This window comes from Microtus oregoni, unplaced genomic scaffold (genome assembly GCF_018167655.1).
Source record: "Microtus oregoni isolate MIOR12 unplaced genomic scaffold, Mior012 000010F_ref0000083, whole genome shotgun sequence".
Lineage (NCBI taxonomy): Eukaryota > Metazoa > Chordata > Mammalia > Rodentia > Cricetidae > Microtus > Microtus oregoni.
In genome coordinates, this window is record NW_024543069.1 from 40,821,831 (window position 1) to 40,847,759 (window position 25,929).

Here is a 25,929-nt window from a genome sequence, read left to right on the forward strand (position 1 = left end):
GCCTTTAATCCCAGCACTCAGGAGATGGAGGTAGGCGGACCTTTGTGAGTTCGAGGCCAGCCTAGTCTACAAGTGCAAGTTCCAGGATAGGCTCCAAAAAAACTAGAGAAACCTTGTCTCAAAAAACCAAAAAGAAAGAAAGGGAAGAAGCATAAAAAACAGAAAACATGACTTGGGGAAGGGGATCGTTTCATGAGTTCATGAAAAAAAATGGAAGGTAAAAAAATAGATGTGTTCCTAGAGCATTACTGCAGCAGCAAGCACTGCTTTTTGAGAAAAAAAAAATTATAAGAACTGAATCAAATAGAAATACAAAATAGATTTTTGAAACAAGTAAACTGAATCCATGTTTGAATATTCCCTATTAAAAAGTTCAGGCCCCAATAGCTTCACCAATGAAGTCTTGAAAATTGTATAAAGAAAATAACTATTTGCATACTTGACCAGAATAGAGAAAGGTAAACACAAATCATTTTATGAAGGCATATACACACTCCAAAAACCAGGTAGCAGGAGCAAAGAGAACCAAAGGACATTTGCATGGAGGTTTAAAGTGCATAAAATACTATCAAAATACAGAATGTACAAAGGATAAATTTATTCTGGGTAACTTTGATAAGCTTATTGTAATTACACTAACAGATCAAAGTAGAAGTGATGTCAATAAATGCAGAAAATATTTAAAAGTTAATATATATTTCCATTTAAATAAAATCGAGGCAAATTTTGAGCAAAAAGAAGATTGGCTTTTTGAACATGGTGAAGGATATCTCAAAACATGTCTGAGGTATGTAGGTTAGCTTATCTAGCACACATGAACTCTTTGTTTCAATTACCAGCACCATCAAAAAAATAGATTTAGGCTACAGAAGCTCTTAAATTATAAAATAAGGAAACTCTCCCTTTGAGATCAGGCAAAAGACAAAGGTATCTGTAATTACCATTATTTAGCATTGAACTAGCAAGTACAGTAAAGAAAAGGGCTTTAAAGGCTGGAAGGAAAACTTACTCAAAAATGATATGAATGGAATGCCCAGAAAATTAATGTGTACTGATAAAATTACTTTAGTGAGATTATTGAATACTTGATACATAGAAATTAAATAATATATATGCCAGTAACCAATCAAAAATGGCATGCTTTAAAGGGAAGTAACAAAAAATAACATGCCAGCAATATCTCATAAATGATAGGAAAATGTTCTACATGAAGATCTCTTCAGTATGCTTAACTATTAGAGCTAGATAAGGGAAACGTTTTACTGGACCATGTTTAGAAATTCTACCAAACTCAATTCCGAGAGCCAGGATAGTTTAATTGACAAAACACTTGTCTTGCAAGCATAAGGACCCAAGCTTGACCCAGAACCCATGTAAAAGTGTCAAGTCCAATGGCAGCACCAAAGATGGTGACTGGAGCTTACGGGCCAGCCAAACCAGCCTAATTGGTGAACGCTGAGCCAGTGCAAGACCCTGGCTCCTAGGATATTTCTGAAGATGACACCCGAGAGTGTCGTCTGGACTCCACATGCAGGAACGTGCACCTGCATATACATATACAGGAATACACATGCGTTTTAAAAATCAAGTAGATTACTCAGTAGGGATATGTGTCAAGGGTACAGGATTAGCCTAAAGAAAGTCACCTAGACCTCTGGCTCAGTGCATCCTCTGTCTTACACTGAAGTCAAAACCTTTCAGTTGAGTCAGAGAAAGATGGGCATGAGGGTGGTGTCAAGTGGCTCTCTTGGCACCACCCTGACATGGTTTTACAAAGTTCTTTAGCAGAGAAAACCCTGATAATCACCTCACAGTTTGTCGTTGCTGGTCAACGTATCTGATCTGGGAGGCGAGCATGGCTTTGTGCACCTTGATTTCCTCGGCTCTCTCCTCCATTGCTGTGTACAGCTGTTGTTTCCTTTTCTCCAGGGAAAGGACTTCCTCTGCTTTGCCGTGCAGCATCTCTCGGGTGCGTTTAACCTCAAACTTTAAAAGATTGTCCTCAATCATCAAATCCTACCAACATAACAAAATATTTATTAATGTGATTGTTTCTATATCAAAATCAAGGTATTTTTCTTTTTTACTGAGGTAAAAGTCAAACTTGAAAACACGTTTCCCAATTAGACCACTGACTAAGATATTAGCAAGGAAAGAAAGCAGAATGGAGAGCTGTGGCTGCTCCAAATCATTGTTATTAATTTAAATTTAAGTCCAAGCTTTACTAGACTATACAGGCATTCCTACAATCGAAATGTAATATTCCAGGAAACATGTAAATCCCACAAATAAACACTTTATACTCCAACATAGCTATCACAAACTAATGTGGAATGCATATGTTGTTTAAAATCATTCTTCCATGTGTAGAGTTTAGCATAGAAGTCGACAAATGGATCGACTCCCACGACAGAGAGCAAACAGTTGAGGGTGTAAAGCAGGCTGCTTCTCAAGCACAGCCTTCAGGTTGCAAGAGACGAGATTACTGCATCTCACATGTCCAGAAAGATGCTACTGGTGAATGAGACATGCCAATGCAACGGATGGAATCACTGCAACCCAGTAGAAAGAGCAAACATTTGTCTGACTTAGCACAAGCTTCTACACATAAACATTAAAGACTCTTGAAACTTAATATTAAATGATTCATGTCAAAAACACTCTAAAAGCAAATGGGGAAAATATTGGCAATATTTAAGAGTTATTTTTACAAAACAAAATAATTTATAAAACAAATATAAATCCCTGAATGGAAGAAAATGAACCAAGAATATAAACTGGCTATTCAAAAACTATGGAATGTGATGCAATGTTTAAAACTTTAAATAAATATCATTAAAATATTACCAAGTAAAAAGTACAAATTAAAACACGGAGATTTCATATTTGCCCGTCAAGTTGGAAATAGGATCTAGCCACAGTTGCACATGGATGGTGGATGATTATTAAGGGAACCATCTAGAGGACAATTTGAGTTTAAAATAGTTTCAAGTCTCTAACATACTTATTTTTAGTTTAATTACACAGCTAGAAATTACTCCAACAACTGTACAACACAATGGATACAGCACTTACACATATTATCAGAAACAGCCCCAGATCACAAAAAAACTTAGGTTATACTGAGCTCATAAACTATCCCTGGAGGAAGTGCTGGAGAATTACTGTTTAAAGAAAAGTTGATGTAGGAAGCATGTGTAATAAATTAAACATTTGTAATAAAACATCATAATGGCAATTCTTCTAAAAAGAGGAAATAATACACATTAACACTTAATCCTAAATACTGTGGATATCACGATTTTCCCCTTAATTACTTCCTTGTTTTACTATCCCCATGTTGCTATGGTGCCTGTGACTCATCAACTGCGCAGGGAGATTTGGCGCACCTGTTTGGCAACTCTAGCCTTATTCAGTTCCTTCTCCGATCTGTCAACGAAAAGGTGCAGTTCGTTTATTTTATTCATGAGAGATTGCTTCTCGTCATTATTCTTGATGTTTGACTTCTTAAGGAAGTAGAGATCATTCTGCAAATAGAAGGGAAGTAGTATATAAGTAGACAGAAGTAGATACGCCTTGCACTGAGTCACGTCTCAACAGCTGGAGATTTCAACCTCCCCACGTGTATTCACACAAGAACACTAAGTTCAATCACTTGGGATGTTTTGGGGTTAGCGTGAGATCAATAATTCTAAGAAGAATCATGTGTTCTTCCAAGTCAGCCTAGTTTTCAAGGTGCTGACCATTCAGGAGGAAATAGGACCCTGCGAATAGCTCATTACAGGGCACCAAGTGCCGGGTGGTAAAACACTACCGGTCTGGAGAGCTCAGGACCCTCGGTTAATAGTATGGTTCCAGTGACCCATAAACACAGTGGCACACAAGCCCACAGACATACATCATAAATAATAAAATAAAATAGATGAACGTGTTAGCATTTCAACCTGAGGCTGTTTTCTCCCTCCGAAAGGTTCAGAGCTCCAGTAGAGTGGGACTTCACTCTCACACACAATCCCTCAGCCTGCCCACTGCAGGGAAGAGCAAACACTCCGCGCTTTAGCCAGCCTTAACCTGGGATCTATGGGGAACAGAATGGCGTGTGCACCAACCAGCTTCATAGTGGCGGGAGCAGCTGGGGTGGTTAGGGACTGGAAGACCACTGGGGGCTCCCCATACAGCACAGCTAAAAAAGCCCTCTCGTTTCTTCACACCCGTGTCCTCATGTTCCACTCTAAATGGTCAAAACCTGTGGAGAGTACTCAGCAGGAATTGTTCCTGTTTTTCCCTTGTTGGCTAATGGAAAACCTACGCTCAAGAAAGATCAAATAGCAGGAGCCATGTAACCTCGACATTCAAACGTGTGCCTGATCTCAAAGTCAGTGCTGTTTTCCAGAAAACCTAGGTACCCACCTGAAAACTATGTTATCAAACTATAAACTCCAATCAAATGTTTCGTTCATGTTAAAATTAAATGTCTTGCCTTCAAGAAACTCGAGGCAATTCTACTTATGACCACTAGAGGCCACTCATCACCAGCCTTTCCAACTTTCACAGTACTCATAAACAGAAATTCCATTCTCCCTCCTTGGCCTTTCCCACCATAAAACTTCAACAGAGGTTTACAACAGACATAATCAAGTCCCTTCCCTAAAGTTGAACTGTCCTCCCGCCTAACTGTAGTTGTTTCAAACGTAACTGCATAGCTGCACGAGAACAAATTAGTCATGGGGGAAAAAAGTTCCCTGGTAGCACTTTTTACTGGGGCAAAAAGTAGAGTGTCCCAATATCCTAAACAGTTAAGAATGCTTTTAAGTCAAATGGATCTGAGTTTAAATCCTTCCTCCCCATGCACTCACTGTGTAGCCCTGAACAGTGTCTTTGCCTATAAGAAGGGAAATCATCTTGACAAAGCATTTACAAGAGTTAAGCGAAACCATATGGCAGGGACATGATGCAGCAGCTATACAGAGTGAAAGCTCGGGAGAGCGCCGTGACATCCTGAGAGCCCAGGGATACAAGCATCTGTTATGTGTGTGGGTCGCTAGACATCACTGCCCACAACAGGAGCACTCAGCAGGATACGGAAACCACGTTAGAAGGAGGAGTTAGTTACATGCAGCTTCTTGATCTGTGCTTCCAAAAGGGAAAGCGTGGATTTTTTCTCATCCAGTGTCTTCTTAAGTTCAACGATTCTTGCTTCAAGGGTTTGCTTCTCCTCCGAATTAATTTCTCCCTTTAGTCGTGACATCCTGTGTTCAACTTGCTGAATGTAAAAGTCCTGTTGAAAGATTTTTAAAAGAAGTTAGTGGGTGTGTGTATCCAGGCAACAAGACCTCCATGGAAGTGCAGAAGCAGCCCATGCACTCCTCGCTTTGCTCTGAGCACCACTCGCTAGGAAAGTCAACTTGGTCCTTCAGGAAATGAGGATAAAATCCTTTTTAGGATAAGGGGAGGAACAGTCTGCAACACCTGACTGCTCAACAGTCAGAATGTAGGACAGCAACACAAACACCACCAGGAACAACATGGTGCAGCTTGGGAATCACAGGATCTGTACGCACAGGCGTGGGATGCCTGCAGGACAGTTGTCAAAGGACACAAAAAACAAACACCTGTCACAGTAACCATGGAAAGCTCAGTGTATAATGAATTAGATTTTTAATTTTATTTTAGCATCTATGATAGCATGACATTGCAAAACTGATAAATTTTTTCGATTGAGAAATTAAGATGTGAGTGGGAGGTGTTAGGAAATAAACAGAACCATGAAGTAGGCAAAACTGAGGAGATAAGGCGGGTGGGAGATGCTCTCGTCTGCAGACTTCTTTTGTTCTACTCTGGCTCCCACTGCTCCAGGTTCCTTTAAAGCACAGGCCTCCCTTCCTCACTAGTGTCTGTCCCCTTGCCTGTTCCTTTTACATTGGAAAAAATAGCTTCTAAGGCTCTCGCGAGGCTCCGCTATCCTCGCATGGCAGCCAGCTGTCGCCATCAGCTGTCCATCGAGGAACGCTCCATTTGCATGGGCACTGGGGTGACTTGACCACCTCTGGCATGGCAAGTCCTCACAGTGGACACCCACGGAGAAGAGCGCCTACCTGACTGTACATGATTTCCTGCTGCTTCAGGGTTTCAAAGTCCAGCTTGCGCAAGCGCTGGTTCAGATGTTTGATGGAGGATCGGGTTCCTTCGATCTCTGAGACCAGGGATTTCTCCTTCATTGTCTCATTCTGTAGCTCCTGAACTTTCTTAAAGAGCACGTCCTTCACTATGTTCAGCTGAACCTCCACTTCCTGGTAAGAAGTTGTAAGAAATATGACCGTTAATGAACTCAGATAGCTTAAGCTTTGTGTTTACATGAACGTGAACATTTAGGAGCTCAGAAACAAACGAGACCCTCCCGTCCACACTTAGCCCTTGAAAACAGAAAGTCTTCCTAAGCTTCCACCCCTCCCCCAAATTTCTTTTCTCCTAGGCTGGCATATGAGATTGTCATTTTCCACTCCTGTGTCATCACCCTAACCTATCACCCTAACTCCATCCCTGGCCTCAGAACAAGATACCCCATGAGTTCAGAGTTCACTGAATAATCTTGAGAATGTAAAGGAGGAAATCATACTGTCCAATTGGGAACTTCTTAGGGCCACTATCAGGGTGAAAACAGCCATCCGCTCTCCAGTGGATGGGGACTAAGGGCAAACACTCCTCCTGTGGTGTCAGCACACCCACAGCGGGCAATTTCAAGCTACTTGTATACTTACACTACCACGGAGGTGGCATACAGAAGCAAACCAGCATACAGGGGACAATGTAAGAGATGTCATTTAACCCTGAGCGCACAGCTAATCATAGAGTATAATTCACAAATGATGAATGTTAGTTATTACTTAGTTGAATATACTGTTTTTAGCTATAAGTCTACTTAGAATTTGGGTTTTAATGGTTGCCATATTTAGCAGTGAACTTATCAATATTCCTGAAAACTTAACTGCTGGCTCTTGAGAACTGGTAGGAACCAGCCCCCAGGAAACTTCTGGCCCAGCCCTTCAAGGAGGCTGTGCGCTCCTTGGTGTCCCTTTGTGCAAGTCTCTGATCTGTCGCTTCTCTAAGAGGACCTACCGTGACCTCAAGGCTTGATGGCCAACACATGCTCAGTTTCCCTTTGACCTGCCAAACCCAGACCAACTGCAGCTTACTGCTTCCAAACGCTGAGAGAATTTTCCCTCAGAGCCACATTCTCCCTTTGTAGCTAATGAACCCCAACGTGAAACAAAACAAGCGCATGACCAGTGTGTACAAATCTTCACAAATCAAGAAATAACCAGTAACGGATGTGGCATTTCTCATGCAGTTGTCACTTCTCCCTGAACTCAAGACTTTCTTAAGGATTGCTCTGCAGAATTTGAAAGTCTGGACTAAACGATGACAAAGTCCATTGAGCTTTCCCCAAACAAATAGGCGAAAAGTTATTCACTGGAGCAAGGGCAACTTATTGACAGCTCCTTTAATGGGCATGACTTGCTAACCGTCTTTCTGGGAGGCTGGGCCTGTGGGTCCTCCATTCCTAATGCATTGCTGATGGGCCAATCTTGTGGGAGTCTTGTACAGATAACTACAGCCACAGTGAGCTCAGTTACCCGCCTTGTTAAAGGTCACAACTTTTATTATGCTCTGTGATGAAAAGATTTATTTCACACACTTTCAGTCTTGCAGGGATTTATTTTTTTATTTTATTTTTATTTTTTTGTCAGAAGCTCTACTTGCTGTCCACATTTGCACCATAGAAAACCGTGTTCTTAAGGCAAGGCAAAACACAAAGGCAAGATTCACACTCAAAACCACTCGGGCCAAATACTTTGTTACTTGGGAACTCAGAACACATCGGGGAACCAGGAGTCATCAAATGTAAGCGAAGTTGTATTTTATGAGCCTCATCGAGTGCTCAGATTGCACTGTCTTCATTATCTCATCTCCTCTGCAAAATATGGAAAAGTCAGAGGTGGGGCTGCCATGTCAGAAGTGCCGATGCCATTTTCAGTATTCCAAAGAGAATACGGCAAGGCAACCTTCTCCAGTTTCTTAAAAGTTAACTTTACTCTTGCTAGCTCGCCGGAGCCTGGTGGAAGAAGAGGCCAATCTAACGAATGAAATGGTACATTTCACAAACCACTTGCCAAAAACGCTGCCAGACTGGAAGAGTTTAAAACAATGATCAAATACTGGCCATGGACAAATGTATGGAGAGGAGAGAGTTAATCACAAATACGTACAAGATGACAATGGGGCAGAGTAAGCTGTAAAACAGGGACACTTGTCAGGATCTGCACACTGGCAGGCATAGGTAGGGGAACATGGCACAATGGGCACTGGAAAGAAATGGGCTAAGATAAAAAAGACGGCTACAGGGCATAGAGTGCGGCCACCCTCAGAGTCAGGGCCCTTTAAGACTCCACAGCCCTCTGACCCCACAGTCTCATCACTTCACTCTTGGAAACTGCTGTGGTTCTGGGAATGCACAAAGCAAGCCTGACCTTGGCCACCTTCTCCTCTTCCTTCAGCATGTCTTCCATGTTGGTGGCCTTCTCCTCCACAGAAATGGTCTTCTCGGTTATCGTCTTCAGTTTATTCTTCACAATCTCATTGTGATGTTTCAGTTTCTGTAACCTAAATAGGGTTTACAAGGAAATATAGAAAACACGTTTAAATGGGTATTTGACACACCCACACACACACAAATACTTGTTTCTTTTGCTGCAGACATTTTTATTGCCATCATGAATCTAATAGACTATAAAAGTGTTGCTCTGAGCCTCTGCTGGAAAAAAAAGAGAAAAGCTGGAGTTTAATAATGGAGCAACTGCACTGGGGTGGAGCTCAGTGGGCTGGGGTGGAACTCAGTGGGCTGGGGTGGAGCCCAGTGGGCTGGGGTGGAGCCCAGTGGGCTGGGGTGGAGCTCAGTGGATTGGGGTGGAGCTCAGTGTTCTGGGGTGGAGCTTAGTGGCCTGGATTGGACTTTAATGGGCTGGGGTGGAGCTCAGAGCGACAGGGTGGAGCTCAGTGAGATAAGGTGAAGTTCTGGGGTCAGGGGTACCACTAAGTGGTAAAGTGTTTATCTACCACCTTCAAGGCCCTAAGTTTCATTCCTAACGCCAAAAAAAAAAAAAAAGAATGTAGCAGTTACAATCTTGCATGTATTTATAAAAATAATTGTAACCATTAATAATTTTCTAAAATAGACCATAAACATATTTAATATTTACAATATATTTATATGGAGTTTCTTACTTTGATGTTTCATCATGGATGTCCTTCTTTACTTTGGAAATGTTTTTCCTCAGAGCTTCTAAGTCGCTGGACGTTCTATTGAGAGTAATTTTTAAAGTATCCAGCTATGAACCAGTAGACAGAAAAAATTACATATTCATATTCAATAAGTTAATTTTACTTCCGAGAAATGCCATCCTCCCTACTTCTAATTCTAAGTTAATAGCACCCATTAAACCCTGTCTCGAAAAAAAAAACAAAAAAAAACCAAAGAGAAAAATATAGGCTAAAATAACAACTTTTATGATTAACACATATCTGAGGATCTTCTTGCATCCCACATCAAATCTTAAATGACTTTTTCTTTTATAGCATGAGAAAATGGTCAATATCCCCATTTACAAGTTGAAAGTACATGGAGAATCATCTACTCACTAGACTTGCTTAGGGGGAACATGTCACATGACTCTGGACAACTTGGTGTGAACAGATAACCTGTCAGAACACCCAGACAAGCGCAGCTGGAGGCGGAAGACCTCAAGACTCAACCAGAAACGTGCAAAATCATCACCTGACACTCTCCTGCCTACTCAGGACAGCAGCACAGTGCACAGACAACCTACACAACACTCCCAAACCACAGCTGATAAAAGGCTCATCTCCAAATACACCAGCAACCCAAGCCACCCAACGGCAGTGGAAGCGTAACAATTGTCCTGAGCAGGCATCTTCCCGAAGAAAGCATCAACAAGCAACAGGTACATAAAGACGGTGAGCACCACTGAGCCCAAGGGAACACAGGCCAGCATCAGCAGGCTGTGATGATGTTCCATTTGCCACACAAAGACAGTGTCATTAGTCAAAAAAAAAAAAAAAAAAAAAAAAAAAACCAGTGAGAGAATTCCTCAGGATAGTAAAAACAGAACCAACAGACGTTCCGGTAAGCCCACTCCTACATACAAATAAAAGCTATGTCAAAGAGATCTCTACACTCCACCACATTTCTGACAATATTACTCAGGATCGCCAGGGCAGGCAAACAGCCTAAGCGTTTCTAATCAGATGAATGGCTAAAGAAAATATAGCGGGGGGGGGGGGGGGGCAGGGGGTACGGTAGAATATTATCCACGTTTAAAAAGAAGGAAATCCAGCCATGTGCAACAACAGCAACAAACCCGAAATGTATACTAAATAAAATCAGACACAAAAAGACATCTGGCATGCTAACACTGCAAACAGCTGTAGTCACCAAGAACTGGTGTGCAAACTATGACGTCTAGCCACATGATGGGACAGTGTTCTACACAGAAAGGATGACATCCTGAAGACGTGAACAAAATACTGCATGATCCCACTCTATGAGAGACATGGATGAGGCCAATCTAGAGTGACAGGAAGCTGATCGGCAATGTCAGGTGTTGGGCCGAAAGAAGGGAGAAGAAAAAGTGACCAGTGACCTAAAGCTATAGGGGTAACAAAAACATGCTAGAAATGGAAACAGCTCTGCAGTCAGCCAGCAGGGACTATTCCCACAGCTACGCAAACATCCCGAAAGCCACTCATTTGTGATATCTGGAGGATGGGCAGGTCTCTGGGATTTACACCTCAGTGAGTCAGGAACAGGGATGCCTGCCTCTGTCCACTTGCCTACAATGGCTAAAGCTCTCCAGCTCTTGGTGACATCTAACATAAGGAGAAATTACCTTCTTTAGGAACTTACATAATTAGCTCTTTGGCAGAAAAAAAACTATCCGAGAGGAAAGTACAATATACTGTATAATAAAATGGTTTATAAGATTCTGCTTTTTGCCTAAGGAGTGGTAGCTTTAGATAGCAGGGACTGAAAACAGAAGTGTTAGGATGGTCCTTTTGTTGCTGAAGAAGGGGTCATTAACTCTCGTATGCTAGTCCAGCTGTTGTGGAACCTGCAAAAGAAGCAGAGGACAAAAGTTCTGCTCTCTCTGCGTCAAGGCCATCCATCACTACTCCTATGGTCAGACTGAAATACTGTCCCTTAAAATGGAAAACAACTTCAGCAGGTCCCTGGCAGATGCTGGCACAAATGTCACACATGCCCGACATGGCAAGACATTCCCTAGCAACACTCCTCGTGCATGCCCACTCATGGTGATCCCTGTGCGGATGGGTCATTGGAAACATCAGCCTCACATCTCACAGACACTAGATCTCAAAGGAGCACTGGCAGTACCCAGCAGGGATCCCTGTGCAGGACCTGAGGTTTAGGGCACACCCCCTGGCCTCACAGTACAAGGGCTCAAACAAAGTACCCTGAAGTCCCATGATAGGGACAAAAACGCGCTGTGGTGGTACATACATTTATTCCCATTAAATGGGAGGCAGAGGCGGGCAGGTAGAACTGTGATTTCCTCGCCAGCTTGGTCTATATAGCAAATTTCAGGGCAGCCAGGTCATAGTGAAGTCTTGTCAAAATAGAAAGAAAAGAAAAGAAGGAAGAAAAGAAAAAAGAAAAGAAAATACATGCACATGTGCACACACACACACACAAAGATTTAAGGAAAAGAGCCAGCAGGTCACTCTTTGCCATCAATGACCAGGGTTTGGGTGGCGCACCTCGTCCTTCAGTTGACTCCTGCTGGTTTCATGTCGCTGGTACTCCATCCTGCACTTTAAAACTTTACGCTCGGCGACAGAAATTCTTCTTTCATATTCTACGTTGTTCCCAACCTCATTTTCCAGAAACTTGATCTTTTCTTTCACCACGCCTTCTTTTTCTCTTGTTTCCTGCTTTATCCTTGCTAATATCTAGAATTGAAATGAATGCGTGCATTTAAATATTTATTGAATAAGTACCAACTGAAATACAAAGGAATTTAGTTTTCATTTTTATATTCAGTACTTATTTTTTACAAAAAAAATGCCTTTAAAATACTTTTTGCTGTCATGGAGAGTGTACAGTTGTTTGGAGACAGGGTCATGCTGTGGCCCTGGGTGACCGGGAACTCTCTGTAAAGACCAGCCTCACCTCAATCTCACAAAGATCTGCTTCCCTCTGCCTCTCAGAGAACTGGGGTTAAAGATGTGTGCTACCACACCTGGCTAAAAATAAGATGGACTATCAATATGCTACCCCTGAATGTCTATGAGTTCACATCATTGAATGTCATTATATTTATCTTTTCTCTCTGGAACCTTGCTGAAGAGCACAGAAATGCTTAGGCCTTTATACAGAAAGGGAATGCCCCCTCCCCGCAAAGAAACACACAAGGAAATAGGACTGACTATTTTTCACATTAAATCTTAGACCTCAGTGAAATCTAAATACTGTATAGACCCATTTTTCATCTTTTAAAAGTAACTTTCGGCCAGATGTGGTAGCATATGCTTTTATTCCCAGCTCTCAGGAGGTGGAGTGAAGCCCAGAGCTCAAGGCCCAAAGTGAAGGCAGCCCAGAGCTCATGGCTCAAGGCCAGCCTGGGCTACACAAAAGAGACCCTGTATCAAAAAAAAAACATCAAAGGAAAATACATTTTGTTATTGGTTTTGCCTTAATTAGGGTTTCTATTGCCGTGAAGAGACACCATGACCATGGCAACTCCTATAAAGGAAAACAGTTAATTGAAGTGGCGGCTAACAGTTCAGAGGTTTAGTCCATTATCGTCATGGCAGGGAGCATGGCATCATGCAGGCAGACATGGTGCTGGCTGCATCTTGATCAGAAGGCAACAGGAAGTGTATTGAGACACTGAGTGATATCTTGAGCATATATGAGACCTCAAAGCCTGCCTCCACAGTGAGACACTTCCTAATAACGCATCTCCCTGTGAGATTATTGGGGGTCAATTACATTCAAATTACTAGAGGCTTCAATAAAAAATGCCCTCACAGGCTTTTTGATTGCACTGAAGTCATATTAATAAAAATAATCCTCAGAATTCCATATCTCGTGTACAGGTCAAGTATTGCAAGGAAAAGGAGCAGACCTCCTCCCAACAGAAGCTGCTGGCCATATGACCCCTGAGAGCATTGTCTCTACTGTGAGAACTGGCGTCCATGGAATCAAACGGCACCATGCAAGCTTCCAAATGAGGGAAGCAGCCAACAGTTCATCTACGATTCCTATGAACCATATCAATGGCCAGCATGGCATGGTACCAGTAAAGGTGCAGTGGAGGCATTCGTGCCTTGGCAGTAACCTAGTTGGACTGATAGGAATTAAGGCTCACTTAAAAGGAAAATCATTCCTAGTACTAGAAACTGAGCCAACTACCCAGGGCCAGTAAAGTCATGGATGTTGGAGGAAAACGTACAATCACTTTACTAAAACAATATAATCTCTAAGTACATTCTAAATATTTTTCTTCCTTTCTTTTTTATTTTTATTTAATTTTTTTAAGACAGAGTTTCTCTGTAGCTTTGGAGCCTGTCCTAGAACCAGCTCTTGTAGACCAGGCTGGCCTCGAACTCACAGGGATCTGCCTGCCTCTGCTTTCTGAGTGCTGGGATTAAAGGTGTGTGCCACCACCGTCCAGCTAAATATTTTTTTTTCTTATACCCAAGGATAAGTGTGGTTGTCACCCTTCATCAAGGAAACTTCACTTTGTGACGGACAGAGACCAGTACAGAAAACCACAACCAATCAAAATGCAGAGTTGTGGAGCCTGGTCCATGCCCACACCTAAGGCCAAAGGAACATTGAGAAAGAGAGGGTGGAGCGATTGTAAAGCCAGAGGATCTGTGTGTTTTCTCGGAGACTGTGTCTCCTAGGAACATCAAAAGCTACAACTGGAAAGTTTTGCCAGCCTGACAACCCAAATATGAGCTGACCAAGGATAACAATTAGACATACCGAAGTGGATGAGTAAAAGACCATGGGCTCCCAACCCTACATAAAGAACTACAGGTAACTAAGGAACACTGGGAGTGGGAGAAATAGTCTTCCCCAAGGAAGAGCACACCAATAGGTTGTCCTATACCAAACTGTCAGCCAGGAAAACATATATACAACTAACATTATACAAATTGATAAATTGATTCGCCTCCAGCTAAGCAAGATGCCCAAGGGAAAGAAGACCTAGGGGGAAAGGTGGCCCGGGCTCCCACCATCATGAAGAAACAGAAGGCCAGAGAGGTAGTGAATCCTTTGTTTGAGAAGAGGCCTAAGCCCTTTGGCACTGGGCAGGACATCCAGCCCAAGAGAGATCTCACGCGCTTCGTCAAATGGCCCCGCTACACTCGGCTGCAGCGGCAGGGGGCCATCCTCTATAGCTACCCAGCTCCTTAAGCTTGCACACGACTACAGGCCGGAGACAAAGCAGGAGAAGAAGCAACGGCTGCTGGCCCGTACTGAGAAGAAAGCTACCGGCAAAGGGGACATCCCGACTAAGAGACCACCTGATGGAGGAAGGTCATTGGCTAATAAAGGCACTGCCCTGGCCCATTTTATTGGTTAGAGGATAGGTGGGAGGAGTAAACAGAACAAAATGCTGGGAGGAAGAGGAAGTGAGGTCAGAGACTCCACAGCTCTCTCAGGAGCACACGCCTGAGAGAGACGCCATGCCCTGCTCCCGGGCAGACACACGCCATGAAGCAAGCCGCCAGGTTAGACATGCTGAACCTTTCCCGGTAAGACCGGTGCTCACCGATTATTAGAGATGGGTTGATCGGGATAACAGAATTAGCCAGTAAGGGCTAGGGCTAAAGGGCCAAGCAGTGATTAAATGAATACAGTTTGTGTGTTGTTATTTCGGGCATAAGCTAGCCGGGCAGACAGCCGGGGTGCTGGGGAAGCAGCCCCGCCGCCCCTATTACTACATTATGGCGCCCCACGTGATGGACTAAACCCACTTAAAAAACCTGAGAAGGCTTAAAAATAAGGGAAAGAGAGTTTAACACAGATTTTTGCTGTTTGTTGGTGGCATGCTGTAGAGAGATTTCCTGATTCGGCAACAGTAGCAGAAAAAACGCTGTGTCATTTTAAAGCGCGACTTCCTGGGGCTGTGCTGCCATTGCGATCTCTATCTGGCTCCTGCAGGAGACAGAGCTTTTGAATGGAGCATTTGGAGTAAAGTGCTACGATTTGTTTGATGGCAACTAGACTCGCTGTGTTCTCGGGTCTGCTCTGCTTGCTAGAGGCAAGCAAGCGCCTTATCTAAGAGAGGCTTCCTGACTCAGCTTTAGCTGCAAAACCTGCAGCTCATTAAGAGGTCCTGCCACGAAACACTTAAATGATGTTGACGAAAAGCTGAATGCATGCTTTTCGGTTTTCAGCCGTAGCAGGAAAAAAGCTGCACCGTTTAAAAATGCCGGCTTTCTGGGCCATCCTGCCAGGGCAAACTCTGACTGTTTGAGGCAGGAGGGCCGGCTACCGAGAGAGAGGACTTGAGTGTTGTCTGTTGTAGCTCACTTGCTGGCAGGGACCTTGAAATGCCATCCAGTAAACATGGCTACAGCCAGTACCTCAGCCATGAGGCTGGAAAGCTAAGGAATGGACTGGATCTAGCTGGCAAAGCCACGCCTTTAGTCCTACTGAGATCGCTTGGTAAATTAAAGACTCATGTGGTCAGAAAAAGAGAGATATACAGTAAAGAGAGATTCAAAGACAGAGAAAATTTCTGAATGGTTTAAAGTGTGTTAAAAATATATGCAGACTAAAAGTTGAAGTTCTTAAAGTAAAAAACATAAAAAAAGGAAGAGAGTTGTTGTGTGTGGTAGCACACGCCTTTAATCCCAGTGCCTAGAAGGCAGAGACAAACAGATCTCTGTGAGTTCAAGGTGTAGTAGTGTACACCTTTAATCCCGAATGCCTGGGAGGCAGAGACAGGCGGATCTCTGAGAGTTCAAAGACAGCCTGGTCTACAGAGTTACTTCAGGTCAAAGATACAGAGAACCTGTCTCAAAAAGCAAAGAGTTAAAAGTAAAAATAAACAAAATAGAGGTTAAAACAAAGCTGCACAAAGATGGAAAATATACAGAGAATTTTGATACTGTATGCTATTATGCTCTCTTTGAATCGTTTGAATGCTGAGGAAGGACCAACAGCTGCTAAAAGATATTTATTTGTAGATGCTGCTGAGCTAATCCAACATGGATGTTTTGATGCCTTGGCTTTGAAATTTGGATCTAAGGACATGATACTTTGGAAAGGAGTTTCTTATTTTGTTTTCACAGAGGATGAGACGCTGTTTATTTCTTCTATTCCGATTTGGTATGATGGACCACGCCCTCCTGAAGGGTTGGTGTGAACACCTTCAGAAAATTGCTTCGCTCAACTGCCAACTGAGATGAAACTAGCACACAGGTTATACCATGAAAGACCTAATTAACGACGCCCCCATTCAGCAGGAAGCAGTTTGGAGAGAAATAACTGCGCCCATATTCCCAAAAAAATGTTTATAAATGTTCTTTTACATTTAAAGGGGGATATGATATAGGTATGAATAATTTGCATTAGTATAGATTTTGCTTTATTGATAGAGATTTAAGGTCAATTTTGTTATATATATAAGTGTTTCTGATTTTGATTAAGGTATCGTGATTGTGTAGTTTATTTAAATATGTACTGTATAATTAAGAAATATAGGTTGTTAATGGATAATCATCGATAATAGTAAAGCTTGTAGTCATGTTAGTTAGATTTTCTAGATATATAGAGATATAGTTTAGATAGATATTCTTCATGTCTTTCAAATATTACAGAATAGGACATTTAATGTTTTAATAACTGAGGACTTTTCATGACAATGAGACACTCTGCTCCTGGCAGCACCAATCTACTTCAAGAGGAAGATGGGCATCGAAGAGGCACCTTATGGAGTTTGATAGCCATTTGGGCAAGAAACTGCTCTTGCCTGGACTATTGCATAAACTGGACACAGAGAACCCGCAGAGAGAGGACTACTGAACTTGCCTAAGGTGAGATGATCTTTCGGGGTTCCTGATTCATTTTGAAAGAGTCTGCGAGACATTCTGCAGGACACAACAGATAGTGACTTAACTGACTTTGAATTTTCCTGCTTTATGGAAATGTCTGCTGGATACCATGGGCCTGAAGGCTGAAGATGGATGCCCCAATGGTACAAAAGAACTTTGGGTGACTGTCCAGGCAGCGAGATGTCTTTGTCATTTCTAGAGTTTGAAGTTTCTTAGTTCTTATTTACTTAGGTAATATTATATCTTTCTGGTGTCTTTGATGGAGTTAAGAATAGTTAGTTATAGTTATAGTTTTCCTTAGTTATGATAAAGATTATTGTAACTTTTACTTGATAACTGTTTTGTTATATGTAATTTTGCTATGTTAAAGTTAAAGCCTTTTTTTGTTTAAACCGAAAAAGGGGAAATGATGGAGGAAGGTCATTGGCTAATAAAGGCACTGCCCTGGCCCATTTTATTGGTTAGAGGATAGGTGGGAGGAGTAAACAGAACAAAATGCTGGGAGGAAGAGGAAGTGAGGTCAGAGACTCCACAGCTCTCTCAGGAGCACACGCCTGAGAGAGACGCCATGCCCTGCTCCCGGGCAGACACACGCCATGAAGCAAGCCGCCAGGTTAGACATGCTGAACCTTTCCCGGTAAGACCGGTGCTCACCGATTATTAGAGATGGGTTGATCGGGATAACAGAATTAGCCAGTAAGGGCTAGGGCTAAAGGGCCAAGCAGTGATTAAATGAATACAGTTTGTGTGTTGTTATTTCGGGCATAAGCTAGCCGGGCAGACAGCCGGGGTGCTGGGGAAGCAGCCCCGCCGCCCCTATTACTACAACCACCTGTCCTTCGAGCCGGGGTCAATACAGTCACTGCCTTGGTGGAGAACAAGAAGGCTCAGCTGGTGTAGACCCCACTGAGCTGGTGGTCTTCCTGCCTGCCCCATGTGGGAAGATGGGGGTCCCCTACTGCATCATCAAGGGAAAGGCCAAGCTGGGGCGGCTGGTCCACAGGAAGACGTGCACCACTGTTGTCTAACAGAGGTTAGCTCAGAAGACAGGGTGCTTTGCCTAAGCTGGTGGAAGCTATTAGGACCAATTACAATGACAGATATGGTGAGATCCGCCACCACTAGGGAGGCAATGTCCTGGGTCCTAAATCTGGGGCTCAAACTGTCAAGCTGGAAAAGGCAAAGGTCAAAGAACTCACCACTAAACTGGGTTAAAAGTACAGATAAGCTTCCTGTGCATAAATATAATTACAAACTTATCTTCCAAAAAAAAATTGAACAGGCTATATTTAGGGATATATATGTGTATGTACGTATACATATATGCATATAACAATTATAAAAGAGGCTATGAATTGGATAATGAGCAAGGAGGAACACTATTGTGTTGGGATAACCAGAAGACTGTCAGAATCTATGTTTCAATGTTTCAAGTGCTCACTTGAAAGCCTTCATCACTTTGGCTTTTCTGCCACTTGGGTAGATAATTTAATAACAGCAGCAGCATCCGTGTTTGTTAACAGTGCTGTTTATTAAGTGGTACCCTGGATATGGCATGTGTGTTGTTTGGTAGCAAGATACACACTGGAGAAAGGGAGGAAGAGAAGAGAAGCCTAAACCGACTAGCCTGTGCTCTGCGCCAGCGCTGACCAGACAGCTGTGATCGTAGACCCAGGACAGCAGATTTGAAAGCAATAGGAACTAAAGAAATGGACACTGGTTCAGTCTCCAGAATGAAGAGTGTGCATGGTGTTGCATCTACCTGCAGCCTTTTTCTGTCGAAAAGACACTCGATTTTAATAGACACTCAGAGGAAACACTGGCTCCAACCTTCAGGGGCTGCAGCTATAAAACCAAAATGGTTCTCTGTAATTCTTGCTAGAGAGGCATGGCCCTTCAGTCAATAAAACAGGCATTAAAATAAACCACATCCAGCTCTCAGAAGCCCAAACTCCCGGTCACTTCTGCTTTCCTCTCCCTCCCTGCTTGTTTTCCTAGATTTCTTCTGTCCTCCCCCTCCCCCCCCCCCAGCTTCCTGCCGTTTCCACCAAGGTTCCTTAATGATTTGCCGCACACTGTCTCCTTGATGGTCCTGGGCCTGAATTGCTACCACACCGTCCCTGCCCTCTTTGAGCTTTGATTCACCATTGGTTCCACAGCTTCAAAACTGGACTCCCCTGGCAGCCAAGCTCTCTCTGTACCCACTTCCTTGCCTGCATTATCTACACAGCCATTTCTACACACCTAGAACTTAGTGCCAAACAGCAACATGTGAACCCCAAGTTACTACAATCATGGGTCAGGATTACTGGCAGGAAGTTTCAAACCTCAAGGATAATAATACTATAAGCAAAAAAAAAAAAAAAAAAAAAAAAAGAAACCTCCATAGTGCCACATTGGCCAGAGTCATTGGATCTTACTGAAAAGTGACTTTCACATAGCACCATAATATACATTTTATTTTGTTGTTGATGGTGGCGGTTGTTTGTGTTCTTTTTGTGTTCGTTTTTTGTTTTGTTGTTTTTGTTATCTAGAAAGTCCTGACAGTCCTGGAACTCACTCGGTAGACCAGGCCAGCCGCGAACTCACAGAGGTCCGCCTGCCTCTGCCTCCCTAGTGCTGAGATTAAAAGCTTGCACCTCCACACTTGACTATGGCGTACATTTAAATTCATGTATGCAGCAGGAGCGGGAGAAGTCCAGCTCAGCGCTGCAGGGTCTGCAGGGCCTCAGAGTTGCCGACCACTCACCAGGGCGCAGCTGTCAATCTCCTGATCCCGCCTCTGCATTTGATCGATGGTGCCCTCCCACTGCTGGATGAGCTCTTGTCGTTCTAGGTGAATCTTCCTGAAGTCCTGCGCAGCTTTATCTAATTCTAACTGTCAGACAGAGAGCAGATTACACTTATGTTAATACAATGCCTTTGCCAACACCACCTTGAAAATTAGGAAGGCTCTATAAACCAACCTGTGCACTCAATGTCTCCGTCAGTTCACTGTCTAGAAGCTTCCTTTTCTCATTGCACTCCAGAGTCAGCCTTTCTAAGTGCAGGGTCAGGGCCTGTGGTGTGGGACACGGAAAATATTTTTAACGGTCAGTTATTTCAGTTTTAAAGCCGGCATATAGCATAACTAACATTCTGTATCATTATACCTTATTATAAACACTAGATAAACAGTATAAGATAGTATGTATTTTCCTTATTGTCTAGCCCCAAGGTTTAATCTACCGTTTGAACATCCCCCCATGAAAATGCACTTATTTCTAAGATGGATTTTGGCACGAATTAGGGGGAAAAAGAGAAACACAACCTGCCATTTGAAAATACTTAAAATAATGACTTTGTATTTAGTCTGCTGGAGAATAGCATGTTTGTGATACTAACTTCATTACCACCAGTAAAGAGAGTCTAAGTAGATTTTATATAATATTACAATAACTTATCAACTGCAGTATTAACTCAAATCAATGTAATCAAGTGGGATAGTCAGCCATCAACTGTACACCTCATAAGAGAGCTGGATGGTGAATGGTGATGTAAAGCCTCTCTGGTGCTCCGTACTTCTTAATGTCCCCACGAGTGATCTGTTTGGCACGTCATCTCCAAGTAGTGCCTTCAAAGGGAGTTATCCAGAGACGCCAGATAATGAAACAGCAATGAGATTTATTCTTTATAAAAACAATTCTGGTGTGCCACGTGCGCATGTGCGTGCGTGTGTGTGTGTGTGTGTGTGTGTGTGTGTGTGTGTATGTGTGATACGATTGTGGTTTTTAGGCCACGACAGATATGTGGAGGCTGGAAGACAACTTTGGGGGGGGTCTACTTTTTTCCATCTTCATATGAGGATCAAGATGAAGTTACCAGCCCTGCATACCCCAAACATTTCCCACTGAGCCGTCTCACCGATGCTCAAGTAAGATTAGTTGAAACATTACATCAGTAAAATATTGTCTCCTTTTCAAATTGTAAACATATTTTCATCCAAAGAGATAGGAAAACGGGACACTCTGAATAATAAATCCTATTTTCAAATGAAAAAATATTAAATAGGTAGAACTTACATACAATATTCAAATTAAATGTAAAACAAAGTGTCCAAAATAATTAATAGTTCAGTACGACTCGAATTTTCTTCCCTAAGATGATTTAGACAGTCCTTTGAAGTCCTAACCAGTTCCCCAGTGGGTCATCGGACTTCAGAGGACGAGCAGCCCAGAGTCAGCAACACACTGTAGGATTTGACTGCAGCCATCGCTCTAGGGCCGTGACACGTGATTTCAATTGGAGACCCTGGCGCAAACCTTCAAGGACAGTTGCCTTTAAAACCTGCCACCGACACTTGTTGTTTTAAAAGCTGACTCAGAGCAAAGCAGTTCTGGCGGTTTCTCACGGCTCACCCTGATTTTGTTATCGTCTTGCTGTGCATACTTCTGAAGGGTGAGAGAGTCGCTGTCTTTGTGAGCCGACTCCTCCAGCCAGGCCTCCAGGGCTTGCTGGTCCCAGTTCATCTGACATTTCAAGCCATCCAGCTTTTGGGTCGCTTTAAATATGCCATTCTAATTTCCAAGGAATGGGAGGGAAAAGGTGGTGATAAAACATCATTTACTGTGCAAACTACAATAAAACATAAATTATACTACTAAACAGTTAAAGAACCCATGTCTCTGCCTTCCGTATGGCATAGCATGTTCAAGTCTATTACTACCGTGCTTGTATTTGAATTCTCCAGTTGCAAAACAGAGATGATCATACATGGTCAAGAACCGTGGTTAAACCAAAGTTCTTGTGAAAAGGCTTGAGGGTATTTATCTCACAGAGAACTCATTAGACCCCCACCAAAGTCACCCCGCGTGCTACATGTCTTTTCACGGTCAAAAACTGTAAGTAAATCACAGAAAAGGTTGCGCTCCCTGGAGAGCAGAAGCAGGACTACAGCAAGCCACACCCACTTCCTTATCGCTCTTGCGCTCCTGGATGGTCGCCAACTCCTTCTCCAGTTGTTGGATCTCGTCCTTGACCCGGCCCAGCTCTCTTTCAGCGATGGCCTTAAAATGCTCTTCACTTTCAATCTCACGCTCCCTTGCTTTGTAAAGAGCCTGAAGAATAAGGCATAAAACAGAAGCACGTTACAGTTCTACAGCGAAACATACAACAAGGCTCGAGACGAAACACCCCAACCCAGCGCTCACTCCGCCAGGGTAGACTCGCCCCCACAGTGACTAGCGGTCGCTCACCACCAATGAGGAGATTAGCGGTATACTTCCCAGAGTTCCACTGTCAGGAGTTCAGATATCACATGGGATAAACTAAAGAAAGGAAATCTATAAGGTGAGAACTGGAAACTAAAACTCTTCCCTTCCCAAAAAGTAAGAAATATTGGTTATAAATAATTGAGAAAAGGGTATTTATATTGAATTAATCATATGTTCTACTTAACAGAGATAATTATTTCCATTCTAGGGGTGAATCTCTCACAAGGCGCTATCAACATGTGTCAATGTTTCTGTACCTGTGTGAATGAAAATTCCTGATTCACATTTTTAAGGTGAGAAGTCATGGAACTAATCCGATCTTCGTAGTCATGAAGCTGATCTTGCAAGTTTGATTTCTCCTTCTGCAGCTTTGATAGCTGTAAGTAATAAAAGCCATGATTAAAAGGCAAAGTAAATCTTTGTAGCATAGTCACTTTGAGATGCTGTAACAGAAATAGTATAGACTTGATGCCTTAAACAGCAGAAATGTATGTGTTACCGTTCTGAAGGCTAAGAATTATAAGATTCCTAGCGAGGCCCTTCTTACGTTGCAAACAAATGTCTTCTTGCTATGTCCAGACATGGCAGAGAGATTAGCTCTCTCTTTTTACTTCTTATTAGAACACTGATATAAAGCCAGGCGGTGGTGGCGCACGCCTTTAATCCCAGCACTCTGGAGGCAGAGACAGGTGGATCTCTATGAGTTCGAGGCTTGCGTGATCTACAGAGCAAGTTCCAGGGCAGGCACCAAAGCTACAGAGAAACCCGGTCTCTAAAAACGAAAAAAATAAAAATAAAAAGAGTACTGATAGAATTTGTGAGAGCTCGAGCTTTGTAGTGTCTGTAGTAGCGTGAATGAGAACGGCCTCCATAGACTCATCCGTTTGAATACTCAGCCTCCCATTGGTGGAACTGTTTGGGAAGGGTTAGGAGGTGTGACCTCGGAGGTGTGTCACTGGGGGTGGACTTGAGGCTTTAAAAGACTCCTGCCATTTCTAATGTGTTCCCCGCCTCCTGCCTACAGTTCCGAAGTATGAGCTCTTAGCTGGTCTCATGAAACCGCTAACCCTAATTAAATGCTGTCGTTAGTAAGTCACCTTGATTGTGGCATTTTATCACAGCGACAGAAAAGTCACTTGTGCAAACATCCCCGCAGAGACCCTCGCTCCCAAACACTGGGAATTCAGACATCCAAAGAAAAGGTTTGGAAGGATACAAACATCCAGTACATGTCACCATTTGGCTCCTTTAAATGTCCACAGGAACTTCTTAAAAATCTACTGACCTTTTAGATATAAAAAAAATCTAGAGACAATTTTGAAACAATTATACTATAGTTCACATGACAGAATCTACCTCGAGTGTGCAGTGTTGGCAGGGTCATTGCTGGCTGCACTTCTCACACAACAGGGCTATTTCCCTCTAGGCAAAAGTGGAGCTCTGTCGCGTGGCTATACCATGGTTTGTCTTCTTATGTTAGGTTTCTATCACTCTGATAAGCACCACGACCAAAAGCAACTGAAGACGAAATGGCTTGTTTCGTCTTACACTTCAGACAATACTCTATCAGTAATGAAGCTGGGGCAGGGACCCAAGCAGGGAAGCTAACCTGGAGGTAGGAACTGAAGCAGCTCAGGGCCACCTAACCACGGGTGACACTTTCCACTGTGGGCATGGCCCTCCTGCATTAATCATTAATCATTAATCATTAATCAAGAAAACGCCACACAGCCTTACCTACAGGTTAATCTGAGGGAAATATTTTCTCAGTTGAGGGTTCCTTCTTCTCTCAGATGATTCGAGCTTGTGTTGAATAACGAGAAAAAAAGCTAGATACTTGGTAAACGTGATCAGGAAAAAAAAAGGAGCCTGTAAATGTTTGCTCTGCGAGCATACATACACATAAAAAGCCAGGCATGGTGGCATGCTCTCGTAATCCCAACAGAATGGAGGATTACTCAGACTCACTGGTCTAACATTTTAGCCTAATCTGGGAGCCCCAAATCCCAATAAGAGACCTTGCCCCAAAAAGTAAAGTGGAGGGAGCCTGGGGAATGGCACCTAAGGTTGACCTCTGACCCCTGCACACATGGACACTAATCACTCACATTTACCACCTCACATTCCAAACACATACGTCATTCTGCAGTTCCCATTTCTCTCAGCAGACCCACTCAAGGGATTTTTCATTCTCATTATTCATAAAGCAGAAAAAGGTTCTCTTCTACTTTGCCAGTTTGTACCCACTGTCCGTTCTTGGGCCCTCTTCCCCACACCCTAAGGCCAGTTTGTGGGGCTTATGCTGGCTGCTAAAGATGGGCCAACTTTGTGGAGTCGTTTGCAGTTCGTGTTTTTGTTTTGTTTCTTGTTTCTAACAGGAGGCTGAAACTGTATGTATTGTAGTTGGTGCAAGTTCTTCCCACAGTGTGAATACTCTGTCCTCCTGTGACACCTTGATCCTCTCTTTGAAACTTCCTACACTGCATATTTCACCGAAATGCTCCCCCTTGAAAGGCACCCAAGTCCCTTTAAGCATCACAGGCAAGCTAATGCCCACGAGAATGTGTCTTGTGTGCACACATGCGTAAACAGCGGTTACTAGGCAAACACCAACAACCCACTTGCAGCCCTTAGTTGGATGGGGGAAGGCTACTAGCTGGCATCTGAAAGAGCTGGAGGAGTGAGAGTTCAGGTTTCACGACCCTGAATAGAAATCATTGCTTTGATAAAACTTTCAAATGTGTAGCAACTGATAGGAGCAGTAGGGAAAGTGGGGAGGGTAGACATCAGACTTACGGGATGAGACCAGGGCACGGGAGGCACAGAAGAGTTGGGCAGCATGGCACCCAGACCCCGGGGGTCGTTTCGGGCGCTCTCCTAATTCCCACTGGATACCCACCGGACCTGCAACCTAGTCGGTCCTCACCTAGTCCTCCATCCTCCCACTGGTGCTCATCTGGCTATCCTGGCGGTTCTCAACCAGTCCCCACCCTCATCACTCCACCTCACACCCCATCTCCGTTGCTCAGCTGGTCCTCTCCTGTCTATCCCCTAACTTCCACCCGGTCCTCCTCACCTGATCCTCCAGCATCTTGTTCTCCTGGTTGGCCACGGGGATGGCGAACCCATCTTCCCAGGGCAGCTCTGATAGGAACTCGCTACTCATGATGCACGATCTCAAAGACAGCTCAGACAGACTCCCAAAAAAACCCTCCCTGGAGCACGCAGCCTGAGTCTGCAAAGCCTGCCGGTTTGTACTCCGCGGCCCTAGCAACAGCCAGGCGCCCTTAGTTACCAAGCAGGAAGCAGTCAGACCGGAAGGCGGAACTTCCTTTGAAAATTCTCTTGTTCTTTCTGAAGCCTGAGAGAAGTTGCTTGCCCGGGACTGTGAGGCGCAACTTTCCTTTCAAGGAAATCACGACTAAATCTGCGACCTCGGGTGCTTCAGAGGATCACAGAGTTCAGGGGATGGAAGGCACAGGGTTTCTGGCATGCCAGGGTGGTG

The 25,929-nt window shown here is 43.4% G+C and overlaps 1 protein-coding gene across 1 annotated transcript in view; it reads right to left on the bottom strand.

The window, feature by feature from the left end:
* Ccdc39 (coiled-coil domain containing 39) overlaps positions 1-25,622 on the bottom strand; it is a 32,198-nt gene extending 6,576 nt beyond the window's left edge. Inside the window, exons 1-13 of the mRNA XM_041658923.1 lie at positions 25,501-25,622; positions 22,682-22,801; positions 22,122-22,268; positions 21,570-21,728; positions 20,139-20,231; positions 19,922-20,050; positions 11,854-12,045; positions 9,283-9,386; positions 8,529-8,661; positions 6,096-6,290; positions 5,114-5,278; positions 3,390-3,527; positions 1,808-2,016 (exon numbers count right to left, since the gene is read on the bottom strand). Of these exons, the coding sequence (XP_041514857.1) occupies positions 1,808-2,016; positions 3,390-3,527; positions 5,114-5,278; positions 6,096-6,290; positions 8,529-8,661; positions 9,283-9,386; positions 11,854-12,045; positions 19,922-20,050; positions 20,139-20,231; positions 21,570-21,728; positions 22,122-22,268; positions 22,682-22,801; positions 25,501-25,590 (1,874 nt within the window). The 5' untranslated portion in view covers positions 25,591-25,622. The remainder of the gene's footprint in view (positions 1-1,807; positions 2,017-3,389; positions 3,528-5,113; positions 5,279-6,095; positions 6,291-8,528; positions 8,662-9,282; positions 9,387-11,853; positions 12,046-19,921; positions 20,051-20,138; positions 20,232-21,569; positions 21,729-22,121; positions 22,269-22,681; positions 22,802-25,500) is intronic.
* Positions 25,623-25,929: the final 307 nt, after the last annotated feature.